Genomic DNA, 15,108 nt, shown 5'->3' with positions numbered 1-15,108 from the left:
CGGAACACAAAATAAAATAAATAAAATAAAATATAAACTTCGAAGGTGGCCGGTCGTCACCCACGCGTTGGTTTTTTTTTCCGTGAGGAAAATAAGCGGGCGGGAGCCCCGCGGCGGGGTTTGCGGGGGGTACCCCCGCCACGCCGGGCCCCAGCCGCACCGCCGCCGGCCCTGAAGGGCTGCCCGAGCCTTGAAAATCCAAGGCGGCGCCCTGGAGTAAGCCTCGCCGGGTTCCAGCCCCCCCCGGGAAAAAACACGGGCACCCTCCCCGGAAAACAAACAAAAAACCCTAAACCACCCAAACACCAAAAATGAAGAAAAAAATAATTATGCCAGCGCTTAACTTTCTGAGCGCCTCGAAAAGAAGAAACAAAATCAACCAAAATCCCCAGATTTGAAGAAATCGCCTACAAATGGCTTCAGATCTCAGCCGCCCCTTTTTACCTTTCTGCCCTAACGTACCTTACAGCCCGACGCGTGAGGCGGCGGCGGCACGCTCAGATGACGGGGAGCGCCGCTGCTTTTCTAAACACTGGGCTCCCCAACAATGCGAATGGCTCTCCATTGAGGATGCTGCACCGTGCCCTTCCTTTAAACGGATCGTAAAATGAGTTTCCTTCCCTCAGACAGGGAGTCCTGGTAAAGACAGCTTTTACTGCCTGCCTGTATTGCACATCATAAACTGGAAGGAGCACAATGGAATTGCCCCGGAAATTCTCCTTTCAATTATAGTTTGGTGCCCCGTGTACAAAGACTTTCTCACCAGTTAAAATTGTTCTCGGTGATATTTCGCACGGACCCTAAACTTTACGTTTTGTAAACGTGGGACACCGTCTACCCCCACACACACCTCCATGACACATACACACACACACACATACACACACACACACACACACACACACACACGCGAACCCTTTGGGACTCTTTATGCCCGGTTATTGCAGCCCCATGAATACAGGTTACTGACAGAAGCAAGTAAATTCTCTAAAGCCGGATCCCTAAGATATTGGTGCTTCAGAGCATTCAAATGTGGCGGCTGTATGTAGATATTTGCCAAGTATTAAGTACGTGAATATGCAGTTATTATTTGCAGGCGTAAGGCAGAAGCTGGTGAAAGAGCCCTATTCGGTTATTTCTCCCGATTCGCCAATATTAGACAACATCCCCGCGGTCGCAATCGCGATGTGGGAACACGCCGGCAGAAGAGGCTGTTTGAAAGGAATAAAGGCCCAAGAAGTTAAACGAATGCGATGCAAACAAGACGACAACCAAGAAGATCAAAGAGGCTGAAGTAGATGACATTAGACCAATAAATTGCTCCTCTAGTGACAACGTACCAAGATGCAAGAAGAAAGAAACAGCAAATATAACCAATGTCTAGACTTAAATATGGATAGCGTAGAACCACTTAGATTAGCTGGGTGGTTGTATTTCGAGCTCTCTGATTCTGTACAATTTGCACATTTATGTATTTTTCTTTGCGTGTGTGTGTTTACTGCCGCCACCTTTTTTTTTTTTTAATATATTTTGCTTTCAGCTTTTTTTTCCAGCCAACCCCCAAGATTTCTCAAAAAGTCTTCACTGAATAAATTTAAAAGAACCCCAGACTTGGGTTCCCTCCACCTTATTTACTTTCCCCACCCTCTGCGTGTTAGGCATAGCGCTGCCTCTGAAACAGCCTCTGTAATCTCCAGTTTTGTCGCTTCCAAAACTAGGTTACATCCCCGCGCCTGAAAACATACATTTAATTTAATTTCTTTTTTTTCTTTTTTTCCTTCTCTTTTTTTCTTTTTCCCAGCCGAGGAAACGGCGAATGGGAGCAGACTGCAAGGTTTCGACCACCGCAATATTCTCACACGATTAAAAAAAAATCCTCTAGGCGGGATTCTTGGTATTTATTTTTTTTCGTGTGAGCTCTGGACTACTTCTCTTTGCCTTCTGAGCTTTTCCGGGAAGTAAAAGGTAGTGATAAAATGGTGCTCATAAGTTATAAGCGACCTGGGAGCACTACATGATTATGGCTTGTGTATTAAGCAGTATCTTGATGTGGTTCATACTAGAGAAGATGTTGTTGTTTTGGAATCTGTTCCCGCCGTAATTTATCCACAATTATAATGGAGCGTACTGTGCCAAGTTATTACTCAATATGACGACGCATAAACACTTTTTAATTTCAATATAATTTTACTGCTCAAGGAAAAAAATAATTAATCATAATAAGTTTAGCAATGCCATTGTAGACAAACATTTGATAGGAAGACTCTTGTTAGAAAGCAGGGAGTGGCTGTTGTTCTTTATCCCTGGAAAGAATTAAATCTCTGAAACAGTGCGGGGGAAAAATAGCTCAGTACTTGCATTCCTTCCCGATGCTGAACTTCGATATAAAGAGATTGGCTTTGATTTAAGGAAAAGTAAATAAAACACAGAGAAAGTAGTTTTGTTACGGAGTACTGTGCAGCGATTTGTTTAGTTGTCTGGCTTAAACTTGAAAAATACAACGTTCATACTTCAGCCCACATTTTCTGCTTCCTTTCCTCCTGCCTTTATTTTCCTTCCAATTAGTTTATCCCCCTCTCTTTTAGCAACTGCAGTCTGAAAATACTCCGCAATTCCTCGCTAAGCCTCATTCTCAAGGCACGAAAGCCAACAAAAGCAAAACGGAAAAAAATACGAAAACGATTGGAGGAAATCAAAATAGAAGGCGAGAAGTTAGGAATGACTTTGAGACACGTCAAGTTTGCAGAGCATCAGCCTGCTAGCATCTGTATCATATAATTACAACGGGTCCCACAGATCTGGAATTGCTGGGGACACAGGCAGGGATTTTTATTTGTATCAAAGACAGCTGTTGAGGAATTTCACTGGCCGGTAAATAATTTTCAGACGAGAGGTTTGCGGCGCTGCCGTTTCCCCGCACGGCTGTGTCTCCAGCTACTCGGGGCGAGAGGACACTGGAAAACCCGTCGCTTCGCCCCCTGCCCCCAGGGCGAAGGTCTTCGGGCGCTCTCCTGCCGGGCTGATCGGGGGAGACCCTCTTCCATCCTGCCCGAGCTCCTCGATTCCCCCTTTCTCCAAATATTTCAGTTCTCACCAGCCCTTCGGGAGATCGGGACACCCTGTTTGCAGGCTCAGAGCTTCGCCGGAGAAGGGCGAAGATTTGGGGCGAGGGGAAGAGGACCTGGCAGTTCGGTGCCAGGGCTCCGTCCGTCTCTGTCAGCTACTAGGAAATGCCTTGCTGTTTTGAGAATAATAAATGCAGGGTATGTCCTTGGTGCAGAGCAAGCTTGACTTTTACCACGAGTGCACCGAGCGTGGCCAGGCATAAAATGCCACCCTAACCACACCCGGTGGCAGCGGTGCATCCCTCACCGTACTCCCGGGATAAGGGGGGAAAAAAACCCCAACAACTCAAACCTATCGGCCTTTGCGAATACCACACCGGCGGTTCCGACCCTAGTTATGCTCCCATAAAGTCGACATTTTAGGAGCTTTCGGGGAGGCGGCCGAGCGCTTGATGGCGGGCAGCCGCGCGCTCTTTCGCGGGCTCACAGCGCCACCTGCCGCCGGCCGGCCGCCACCACCGCCGCCCCGCCGCGTCGGCCCCGCGGAGCCAGCGCCTCTGCCCGCCAGCGCACGGGAAGATAAATGTCCACCTCCCAGCCTGGATTTAAGCAGGGGAAGGCCAATAAAAGGTTGTTATTTCCGCTCGCCCGCTTTATCTAAAACAGCCAGACAAAACAAATGAAAAGGCTTTTGTAGAAAATCTTAATTGTGGCTGGACAGTTGTAAACTCATTAAGAGCCGAATTCCAGACAGTTTGCAGACCCGTCATTTATTACACACTCTTAATGCCGATTCTTTGAAGTTGCCTCTGTCTGCAACAACAGAGGGCGTCCCAGCATCCCCAAATACTGGCTCAGGGATCAATTAGGGGCTTTTTGTGTGTGTGCACACCAGAACGAGCTCCCCTTTGCTAATTAGAACTCATCAAATCTTATCCCGGATTTTTTTTTTTTAAGGTGAAGCCGAAAGCTTTTTTTTTTCTCTCTCTCCCGCAGTTCTGCACATCTGTAAACTTCTTGCCGGCTCCCTAAGTTTTGTCTTTAGCCCTGCAGCGTTTTACACCCCATAAACGGTTACAGCAGTCATTTTCTTTTATTGCACTGTATGGCTCTGAATTTTCCTAACAACAGCTTCTGCCAAGACCATAAGTGTGTTCCGTCTTATTTTGCTTTAAGTACATATATATGTGTAAGTGTACCTCCGTAAAACGAGAATGCTTTTATTGTTATTCGACATATTTGCAAACAAGGGTCGGTGTGACGCAGAAGTGTGCTGCGGCTCATATTATGGAGGATATCTACTCTGAGCAGTAAGATGTCCGCCCAAAACAAGGGTAAATTTCAGCAAGCTCACAGACTTCGCTATTTTCTTTTGTTGCTGAGCTTGGTTTGGCTTGGGGCGGCGGGGGAGGGGTGGGTGCAATGGGGGTGTGTATGGAAATCTTCCACTCCAAATAAACCTTCTTTCTGGGTTGTTTTTTTTTTTTAATAAATCCTATTTATCTTCTGTGCATTAGCCTGGTGCCAGCCCACCTCTCTCCTTCAGCTAAATCAGCGAGTAAAATTGACAGCATAAATTCTACCGTAATTTTCAGTAAATTTTTATCTGTATCTATATCTATACATACATGTATAATCTGAGGCGCTAGTAAAAGGCAACGGGTTGTTTTTATTTGCCACGAGATATTCAAAAAGAGAAAAAAAAAATCCCAAATGTAAAGGGAAGGGAAGGAAGAAAATAGATGATGTTTGAAAAAAACATATTTTGCATGGGCAATTATCTCTAGAAGGGAATTTACAATGAAGGCGCTGGTAAGGCGAGCCTTCTCACAGAGCTTGTTGAAGCACACTTAGTGCTGGACATTTTCTGGTGGAGGCTAATTAACCATCTCGGCTTAAATGTCGCTGTCTGAGCTGATTTACATTATTGTCCGCACTGAAAAACGTCGGACATTTTGGTTTGGTCCTGAATCCCCCCCACCCCGCCAGGCGGATTTATTAAAACCGCGTTACCTCGCGGCTGTGCCCCCGCCGCCGCCCGAAGGGGCTCCCCCCTCGCACTGCTGAGCGCCCGCTTACCAAGTTATACCCGGGAGGAGGGAGCAATGCCTCCCCTCCAGCCAAGCAAGGGCATTTAGGACCTGAATCTACCCAGTTAGGACGAAAATAAGCCTAAATTTTCATCACCTGGGGTCTCCTTTACAGAACCATGGGACTGTCTTGGCTCAGAAACAACACCGCTGCTCACCTCGCCTCCGCAGCTGCCCTAGCTGGTGAGATTCTGTGTGCCGTAGAAGAACCCCTCCTTAATAATCTTAAAACATCACAAAATATAAAAGAATCAATATCTTTTATTTGGCAAAAAGTTAAATATAATTTCAACACAACGATTTGGTCAGTAGGCCATGAGGTAACTATTTCAAAATAGACAGTGTACGTTCTCCATCAACATAACTTCCCAGATTCATTTTTTTAATTCGATACAAACTTACAATAACCAAATGTAGGTTTTTATACTGTATAATTTATTATCAATAAAATTAACCTTCATTACAATAACCATCAAATCATTCGATTAAAATTAAAACGTAAACCATAGGTAGTTACCCTTTTCACATATACGTATAGCTCCGAAATCTGATAACTGCTCACTGGTGCAAAAACAATATTTAAGCTAGTCTGTTTATTTACTTCTTTTAATATATAGATTATATGTACAACCGACAAAGACAGTACTCTATATGTATCAACTGTGCATACTAAAATGACTTGATTTTGAGAACCGTAATTCTCAGACATCCCGGACGAACTCTTTTTTCTTTTTTTTTTCTTTTTTTTTTTCTTTTTGCGTTGGGATATTTATATAATATATATTTTACAATCAAAGGTTAACTGTCTAATTATACAGAAAAGACTTAATACACTACAGAGCTATACTCTATGCAATTTTTATAATAAACAACCTGAGTTCAAATTGAATTCTAGCTTACAACATTACATCCGGTACAGCACCCAAGCACATAAATTGAGTCACAAACATAATTACCACAATAAAACACAGTGTTCAAGTATTAAAGCAGAGATCTCTCTGCCGCGCAAAGAGCGAATAAAATTAGCTACGTAGACTAAACTATACAGTCTGTAAATAGTTGTGCATTATGAAAAGGTAGTTTTTTTCCTTTTTTTTTTTCTTTTTTTTCTTTCCGTAAGTGAAGAAACAGGTAGATTTATACAAGCCAGCTAAACAGCCTCTTCGTGCTAATGCCCCCTTTTTCTTTCCTATTAGAAAATGAAAAGTCTTACTGTACCTGTCCTGGCAAACTGGCCTCTGTGACAAGGTACAATCATAATCAGAATTTACCAAGGGAAAAAAATGAGGCCTGGACCCAGACGCATTGCATGGCAGAGCTCGAGGGGAGGGTATTTTGTTTGTTTGTTTTGTTTTTAACTTTTTTTTTCTTTCTTATATTTTTAAACTTTATGCATTTTCAATTTAACCCGCGTGTCGCCATCATTCATCCTTCGCTCGATCTTTGTTGATTTTCTTCATTTTCATCCTCCTGTTCTGAAACCAGATTTTCACTTGTCTCTCAGTTAGATTGAGGAGTCTGGCCACCTCGTATCTACGGTCCCTAGTGAGATACATATTGAACAGAAACTCCTTCTCCAGTTCCAGCGTCTGATGCTTGGTGTAAGGGCATCGCTTTTTCCTGGTGGATCTTGCGTGGAGCCAGTTTGCAGCTGGATTATCTGCAACGAAAACAACAGGAGAAGTTCAGGCTCGGTGGCGGGGGGAGGGAGGGGGCTGGGAGGGAGACGCACGCAGGACCAGCCGCGGAGGTGTCCCGATACTGGGGTACTGGGGTTTAGGACGTGGCGCTCTTTTCCCCAGACACAGAGGATGGTGAGGCACAATGGACTCCAAAATACAGACACATGGAGAGGTCACACGCAACTACACGCGGCAAAGCCCCGCCGCCCCCGCCTCCACTCGCCTTTTTCATTGTTTGTAGGATACAATTTTAAAATACTTTCTCCTCCTCTCTCTCTCTCTCTCTCTGGTAGCTCCCTCCCTCCTTCCTGGCCTCCCCCCCCCCCCCCCCCCAATCCCACCACCCCCCGCCCCCCGCTCCCAACTGCCAGCCCGGGGAGTGACCAGCTAGACCAACGTGTCATCGAAATTGTTTCACTTTTTAATATCGACCTTCTCCCGTGTCATCACTGGCAAGACCCAGGGAGCTGGCGAGTCGGTTTACAGCTGGCATAATTAAAACCTCGCCCGCTTAGGACCCTTATTCGCACGGCGTTAATCGCGATAGCAATCCCGAGGTGCTCTGCCATCAGTCCCGCAGCCCTGAGAGCATCCAGCCTGGGGTTTTTCACCGAGGAGACGAAGGGGGGAGGAGGGGACACCAAGTCAACGGCGAGGTTTCTGCTCTCAGCCCCGCAATAGCTGCCCCGGCCTGCGAGCCGTCTCAAAGAGATCAGATTCACATCCAATGCTTTCTGGGGCACCCCCTCTCTCCCCGGCGGTTGCCCACGCCTGGGAGCACGGCCAGGCAGGAGGATGCGAGCACGTCCTGCGGAGTTTACCGGGGTGGCTGGGGCGGGGGTGGCGTCTTTTGCCTTTTTTTTTTTTTTTTTCTTTCTGTTTAAGTTGCAGTTGTAGGGTGGGTTTTTCTTTTCCTTTCAGCCTGGAAAGCCCGAGCCATCCTAGATCCCGTTCGAGCCTGCGACAGGCAGCGCTGGCCGTGGCAGATCGCAGAGCCCGGCGAGCTGGAGCAGCGGCGGCAGCAGCAGCAGCCGGTGCTCGGCCGCGTAATTAGCCCCAGCGCCTCGACACCTCCCCGCGGCCGGCGCAGCGCCCTGAAGTCCATTACCCTCGCAGTTCCACTTACTTGGATCGATCTGCGGTTTCTCTCCGTTTGCCTCACTTTCTCCATTGCTTTCAGAGAATGCGCCTTCGTGGCTTTGCTTATCCCTATCAACTGGAGGAGAACCACAAGCATAATCAGAGAGAGACAAAGTGTGAGTGTCAAACGTGGTACAGTCAGCCCTTCTGGCCGCCAGCGGTTCAGGTTTAATGCCGTAATGCCTGCCGGTAGGTAACCCGGGGAAAGACAAGGAGCCCGGCACAGGCTCAAGCCACGAACGCATGTACCTGCCGTCGGGCGGTGCCACGGGCGCCTGGTGGTGCGCGTAGGGGTGGTAGACGGCGGGGACGCCGCTGGCGCCGGCGGGGTGCGCGGGGCTCCAGGGGGGGCCGAAGACGGGCGCCTTGGGCTGGAAGCTGCAGGGGGCCAGCTCGGGGTGCTCGGACAGCGCCGCCGGCCGCGGCGGCGGCGGCGGCCCCAGCGGGGCGGGGGCGTAGCGGGGCGCCGCCAGCTCGTCCCCCTCCGGCACCAGGAAGGAGTCCACGTAGTAATTGCTGAGGGTCCCGGGAGCCGACATGGCGGGCGCGGGCGGCGGACCCGCCGCGGTTCGGGGCTGCGGGTTTCACGTAACAACTTGGTGCTGGCGGAGAAGTAGAGTCAGTAATAAGTTGAGGGCAGCTCGGGCGCCCATTGGCTGCCCCGGTCACGTGGCGGGGGAGCAGAACAATAAAGTATAAATCAGTCCGCGGGCTATTAATGGGTCAGTGTTTTCCAGCCATAATTTTTATAGCGAGGCCATATGTTTTTATGCAAAGGCATATTTGAGTTATACGGCGGGGTTTGTTTTAATTGTGGCCAACTGAGATTAAAAGATCAGATTCCGTATTACAGCCCCCCTTCCCTCTTTCTCTCTCTCTCTCCCCTTTTCCCCCCCCTCCACCCCGTTTAAGCGGACTATTTTATATCATAATTAATCATCCCATCAGTGGGTCGTGTTCCCCGCGAAAAAAAAAACCCTACCACCACCCTTGTGATCGGAGACCTTCACATAAAATTATACAATAATTGAAGCAATAAAAAAAAGGCAAAATAGCAGTTGCGGTATACTGTATTTAAATATATATTTATTATATTTCATAAGGAGTTATTGTTTCGGGAGCCACGGGGTTGTTATTAAGTCAGTAACTATGAGCGCGCTCATTTGCATCGCTGTGTTTCACAGCAGTAAAAATTTACGAGTGCTTGGAAAGGTTAAATTATACTATTGTGTTTAGTTTGGGAACTCACTGTAAATAATACCGCTCCGATCGGCTCAGAGCTGGCAGCGGAAAGTCAAATTCAACGTATCCCCTTTCCGAAACTGCGCCGCCGAGCCGGCCCTCCCCGCCCGGCCGGAGGAGGACCGGGGCAGGCGCTGGCTCGGTATTTTGGCTGGCCCGCATCAAACTGCACTTCACCACCCACCCCGCCGGGCAGAGCGCGGCAGTGACCGAAACACCGTCTTCGTCCTCCCCGCCGCGCCTGCCTGTCCCTGCCCTTGGACGGGGCCGCTGCGGCCGGGGACCCCCTCGCCAGGCCGGGGACAGGAGCCGGGGCCGGGCGGCGCGGAGCGGAGCAGCGCGGAGCCGCCGTCCTGGCCGGGAGGGAAGGAGCGCGGGCAGAGCCCGGCGGCGGTATTTATCACGACGATTAATTCTTTAACTATGCAAGGAAGCAGCGGGGGGAAAATGGAGAAAAAGCCCCGTCTCCCCGCTGCCGAAAGGCTCCCTGCTTCTCAGGGCGGCTATCAAAGGGGCGCTCGCAGTCGGCCGTCCCGCATTCTGGTGAATCAAATTTATGTGCAAATATAATTATTTATTTGCTGGCACCTCCTTTGACTGCAGGACACACGCTAGCGGCATCGGAAGCCGAGCGGAGGGTTACAGTCCGCCGCGGAGGAGGGGAGGGTGCGCGGGGGAAAGTAAGAGGCGGCCAGATCCAAGTCCAGTGTTACGAATTAAAGTCGTGGCCGAGCGCTTTGCAAATATGCCTGTGACTCCCTGATTTTTCTCCGGCGGACGCTCACGCTGTTTATCCCCGTGGCTGGCGAAGGAGCGTGGTCAGTGGGATGCAAGGTCACAAAAAAAATCTCTGCGAAAGGCTCAGTTTACTCGAAATATCTTTTATTGAAAATAGAGCCCAGCAAATGGTAGGGACGGCTGAGTAATAATTAAAATCACGTGTAAATATTGTGCATGCGAAAGTGTGGTTCTAATTAGTTTTACATCGCTATGGGGGCTGACTCTCTCCCTCTCTCCTTCTCTCTTTCTTTTTCTTTTCATGTCTTCCCAACAGTTTAATCCGAAATCTTACAGAGATCCTATTTTAACAACTCTCTCTCCCCCCATTCAGGATTACAAAGGCCCATAATGAAACTATTATCCCCCATTAGAGTTCGAAAATTACGGAACAGTTGCAAGATCTCCACAAACAAGAAGCCCGTTATTTTCTAACAATTTAAAAAATGCAAATAAAGCTCTCTGCTATTTTTTTTTTTTTGGCCATTGTATAGACACGCCGTAATAGAAAAAAAATAATTGTATTTCTTTCCTGGAAAGACGGAACTCGACGTCATTTGTATTTATTATTAAGAGTCAGCTGTGGTGAAATGTGATTGTAGAACTTCCTTTTTCCATTCAGAAAAAATAATCTTAGCTGCAGGAGTCCTGGATGTTTATATTCGAATTTGGGTTCTCAACTTGCAGCGGGTTTCATTTTTTTGGTTCCTCACCAAAAATAATAGCAAATGAATAACAATAACAAAAACGTTTAAAAGAACGTGCCTGCATTTTTATTTCCCTGTAAAATTCTGCATTTGTTCATTGCTGGCATCCAAGCGGCAGGAGAGGGCGTACAGAAGGCAAGAGGTAGAATATAGGCAATAATTGCAGGCATTTTTCACGCAGTCACGTTACTGATAATAACACTGCAGCACCCGGCTCCCTTTTCACCCTTTTCGACCCTTTTTTTCCCCGAAGTATATTCTGCGTACAAGCCACGAAGGCTGGCGGGGGCATCGTGGGCTTCCTACAATTTGCGTTGCAAATTACTGAAGGTTTTGGTGGCTTACACCCTCGGAGGCAAAAGACCCCAAACAGGGCAGAAACAGAAGTTCACATCAAATTGCGATATGAAATCGGAATTCCCAGGAGCGAAGCACCGCTGGAACCATCGTGCATGCAAAAATGCTCCCTGCCCTCCATGCAGATATAACCAAATCAGCAGAGCTCCCGTTCTGCTGCCTCTTACCCCCGGCTGCAACAGGAAGGACCCCGTCGGTTTTTAAGCGCGGGGCATCTGCAAGCCCTGCTCCATTACCCACGCACCGCAGAGGCGCGGAGTGTCCGCGGACGCGGGGCAGGAATTCGCGGGCGTTGGCGATCTCTCCTGAACGGGAAGTTCAGGATCGCCTTTCCCCAGGGTTTCCTGCCACTGCAAACCTCTCTCACGGAATCGCCAGTGCTACGAATGCACGGAGAAGTTTTGGCACAGCGGAGAGAAAAAATGATTCATAATTTGGGGGGAAGCAGTACCAATCAGGCTAATGCGATTCAAAGGGGAAATGAAGGGCAGAGGTAAAGATATGTACAAACGCCATACAGGCACGCACAGACATATGCACTGTATATACACTCTCCATATGCACACAGACCCAGCAGATAGCCATCAGATGCGCAGTGTGTGTAAAGGCAGGCAAAAGCTCTTAAATTTGACTGCGATGTAGAGCTCTGCTCCTGCCCCAGCCGAGGACGCCTGCTTCTCTACGGAACCCGCTAGGGCGGGTCTAGCTAAAACCGCTATCCAAACCTCCCCGAGCGCCTGCAGCCCAGCCTGGAGTTTCGAAAAAGTTTATAGTGGGTTGGGTTTTTTAGTTCTTTATTATTTTTTAGGCAAGAATAACCACGCTTACTAAATATATATATATATATGTACATATATATAAATAAACTCCCAGCGAGTGAGTTTGCTGCCCTTTCCTCTGCCCGCCTTCCCGCTACAGCCGGTGGCCAGCTCCGCTGCCGCGCCGGCGCTGGCTGCCGGCCGGAGGGCCCGGCGGGAGGCCGCCCCTGCCCGCAGTCGCGCTGCGGACACAAAAGACGGCGGCGGCGGCGGCGGGCCCGGAGAGGTCGCTGTTGCCCGTTCCGCCACCGCGGAGAGCGTCCGCGCCCGCGCCGCAATCGTGATCGTAACCGAGGCCTTGCGGGCCGCGGGGCAGCCGGCGCCCCCGGGCAGCCCCGGGGGAGTGGGCCCGACGGGCGGCGGCGCGGGGCTGGCGGAGCCCTGCCACAGGCCCCGGCGGGCACCAGTCACCCGCCACGGGAGCGACAGCCACCGGCGGGGCCGGGCACCCCCGCCGCGAGTGGGGTCCGCCCGGCCGCGGCCACTGCGCTCCAGGGACTTGTTTGTGATGGTGCACGGAGCGAGGCCGGTAGACTTGATCTCTCCCCACCCCCTCCCCTTGGCAGGCTTTTGGGTCTCTGTTTTTTAATAAATCCAGGCAGAAAAATAAAAACAGTCCCCTCCTCCCCCCCGCCCCCCGAGCTCGACCCGCGCCGGGCAGAATGCAAAAACGCACCTGACCTTGAATGCAGCCTACGAGATATATTAAAACCCCGCAAGCAGGCAGGGACTCGCTTAGGAGCTAGCTAACCTTGAAGAACTTGTCAAGCTTCCCCCCTCGGCTGCTGTGTTTATCTGAGGAATCAAAGGAGGCTCCGTTGCAGATGGGGAACAATGGCATTGGGACTTGACGCCTACAGATCACTTCAGCGCTAAGATTTCTTCGGGCAGAAAGGACCCTCGCACCAAGCATACCTGGTGATGATATCAACTGAAGTAATTAAGGCAGTTTCGTGCTGTAGAGAGAAAGGTGGAGCCCCAACAACATGAAACTACCTAAACCACAGAGCAGTTCTCAGGCGCTAATTATTACTTTCCCCATTGCCGTGGTCCTTAACGCAAGGATCCCGCTACGAAAATAAAACCAGAAACATGACTAAAACATCCCTCTGCCCGCCCGCCCCGCCGGCGCCCCTCCGCACCCCCCGGCCAGCCTCGGGTGGGTTAATGAAAACAAGAGAAAAATATAATAACACAACCCCCACCCCCCCACCCCCCCGCCGCGGGCAGCTTTCGCCTCTCCATGCAGATGCAATCGGGAAGAAAAAGGCCGTGCACGACAATGTTACATCATGAAAAGCTAACGGCTCCCAAGAAACCCGGGTTCAAAGTCTGTCCCCCTCCCGCACCCAGCATACATACACCCTGCAAGGCAGCATTAGCTGTCGCTTTTCCCCCAGCCCTCCTCTTGCCTTCCCTTTGTGCAAGGCTATGAGCTAAACATGCAGCAAGGAAGGGAGGATGCAAAAAAGCAGCCTGGGAGAAATAAGCTCTTCCACATGCAGCCAGGTAGGGAATAGCCTTGTCTGGAGGGGCCCGCCGGCAGGGAGGGGAGGCTAGGGTCCCCCCCTCCCCATGCGCTCACCTTTACGATTTCTTCTCAGCCCTGAGATAAAGCTAGAATTGTGTCACCGTCCTCTGGAGTTAAAGATCTCCGCACACTTGTAGGTGTTTGATAAAGAAAAAAATAAAAATCGTTTCCCTACCCTCAAGAAATAGTAATTTGCTTCCTCAGTCTATGCAGCTCCTCAGTCAACTGAAACCACTCGTTCAAGACAGCAACAATCCAGATATACTAGCAAGTCATAAAACTGAACAAAAGCCGACAAACCTTAGAGCACCATCGCTATATGGCCCAGACAAATTACGACCGTCTAGGTAATATTTAAATAGATTCCTAAAGTAATTGCAGGGGGGTTAGGCAACTATTCCTGTTGTAAAAGTTCTCGAAGACATAAAGTAGAACCTGAGGATAAACAGTCACAAAAAGAGGTAAAATTAAAAGGATTATTTCCACGGGTTTTTATTCTTCTATGAGAACATAAACATCGTCTTTTTCACGCACAGCAGCATTACAATATTAATTTATTCCGATTTAAGGTAAGAACTAGATATAGCTAGAACTAACATTTATAATAACGATAGAATGCATTTGCTTAAAACAGTATCGGCATTTTAATAATAATAGACATTTATACATATCTGTATTTATAGCTTTTCCCCTTCTTTTTTTTTCTCTTTTTTTTTTTTTTTTTCACTTATATGTTTGACCCCTTAATGTATGTAACTTCACAGTATAAAGGAAGACGAACATATTCTCCCTCGCAATCTCAGACTCTGGCTCATAAAGTCCTTCTGATGTTCAGGATATATATATATTCAGTGAAATTAGTGAGGAAAAAGTGACTGCTTTCTTCACAAGGGGGAATTTCTGTGTGCTTGTCATGCGTTACCAACGGTAACGTTATTTATAGACAAAAAAATCACTAATTCCACATATTAAGCAAAACTACATTAAGTAAATATCTACAACCAGAAAGAGCGAGAGAAATTCAGAGGTAAGTGTCATAATTTAGTCCATGAGCAACACGAACTCTTTTATACCTTTAAAGAGAAAAGCTTTCATTTTCCTGGCCCATTTTAAAGCTGTAATATTGACTTTTAAGGTAAAGCAAAAAAAGAATCGCTCTTAACACCCGTTCCCATGAAGCCTTTTTAAAGGATGCCTGCATTTCATTATTGTAAATCCTGTTTTTCGAAGGAAAAAGGGGGGAGGGGGGAAAAAAGGAAAACAGAGGGGGGAAAAGCTCTCAATGTCTAGAAATATGGCAAGGCTTAAATTCTTCATTGTGCAGCTACATACAAAGTTACACCGCTTAAAATTTAAAAGAATGCGCCTTTAACCAAGCTTGTTTACTTTTCAGAGAGAGATGGGGCGGGAGGGGAAGATATTTCCAGCTCACGAAATGGTATTTCTGGGTTTCAAAGCTTAAAGGAACAAATCGGCCCGGGGGAAGGCTGAAGGAAGCGGGGAGGTTCACGCACGGCATTTTGTGCATTAGCGTGGCTTCAGTCCGCCCCCCCACAGCCCCCACCCCCCAAAGTAGCTCTTAAGAGGTTAAGGACATATTGAGAACGTCTAATATCGTTAATCCATACAGGTGCGGATGACTACAGCCTAGGAAAATGATACTGGCTCTTTAAACCATAAAGATGTGTTTATAGGTTCA

At 48.4% G+C, this 15,108-nt stretch overlaps 1 protein-coding gene across 1 annotated transcript; it reads right to left on the bottom strand.

The window, feature by feature from the left end:
• Positions 1–5,926: 5,926 nt before the first annotated feature.
• On the bottom strand, positions 5,927–8,549 carry HOXA9 (homeobox A9). Its single transcript, XM_040591704.1, has 2 exons — positions 7,964–8,549; positions 5,927–6,815 (listed from the first exon to the last, which is right to left on the bottom strand). Exons 1-2 carry the CDS (start codon positions 8,514–8,516, stop codon positions 6,577–6,579), a joined length of 792 nt encoding a protein of 263 aa, XP_040447638.1. The 5' UTR covers positions 8,517–8,549; the 3' UTR covers positions 5,927–6,576.
• Between the last annotated feature and the right edge of the window lie 6,559 nt (positions 8,550–15,108).

This window comes from Falco naumanni, chromosome 4 (genome assembly GCF_017639655.2).
Source record: "Falco naumanni isolate bFalNau1 chromosome 4, bFalNau1.pat, whole genome shotgun sequence".
Classification (NCBI taxonomy): Eukaryota; Metazoa; Chordata; class Aves; order Falconiformes; family Falconidae; genus Falco; species Falco naumanni.
The sequence above is the reverse complement of the archived record's forward strand: the minus strand, read 5'-3'. Positions and strand labels throughout refer to the sequence as shown.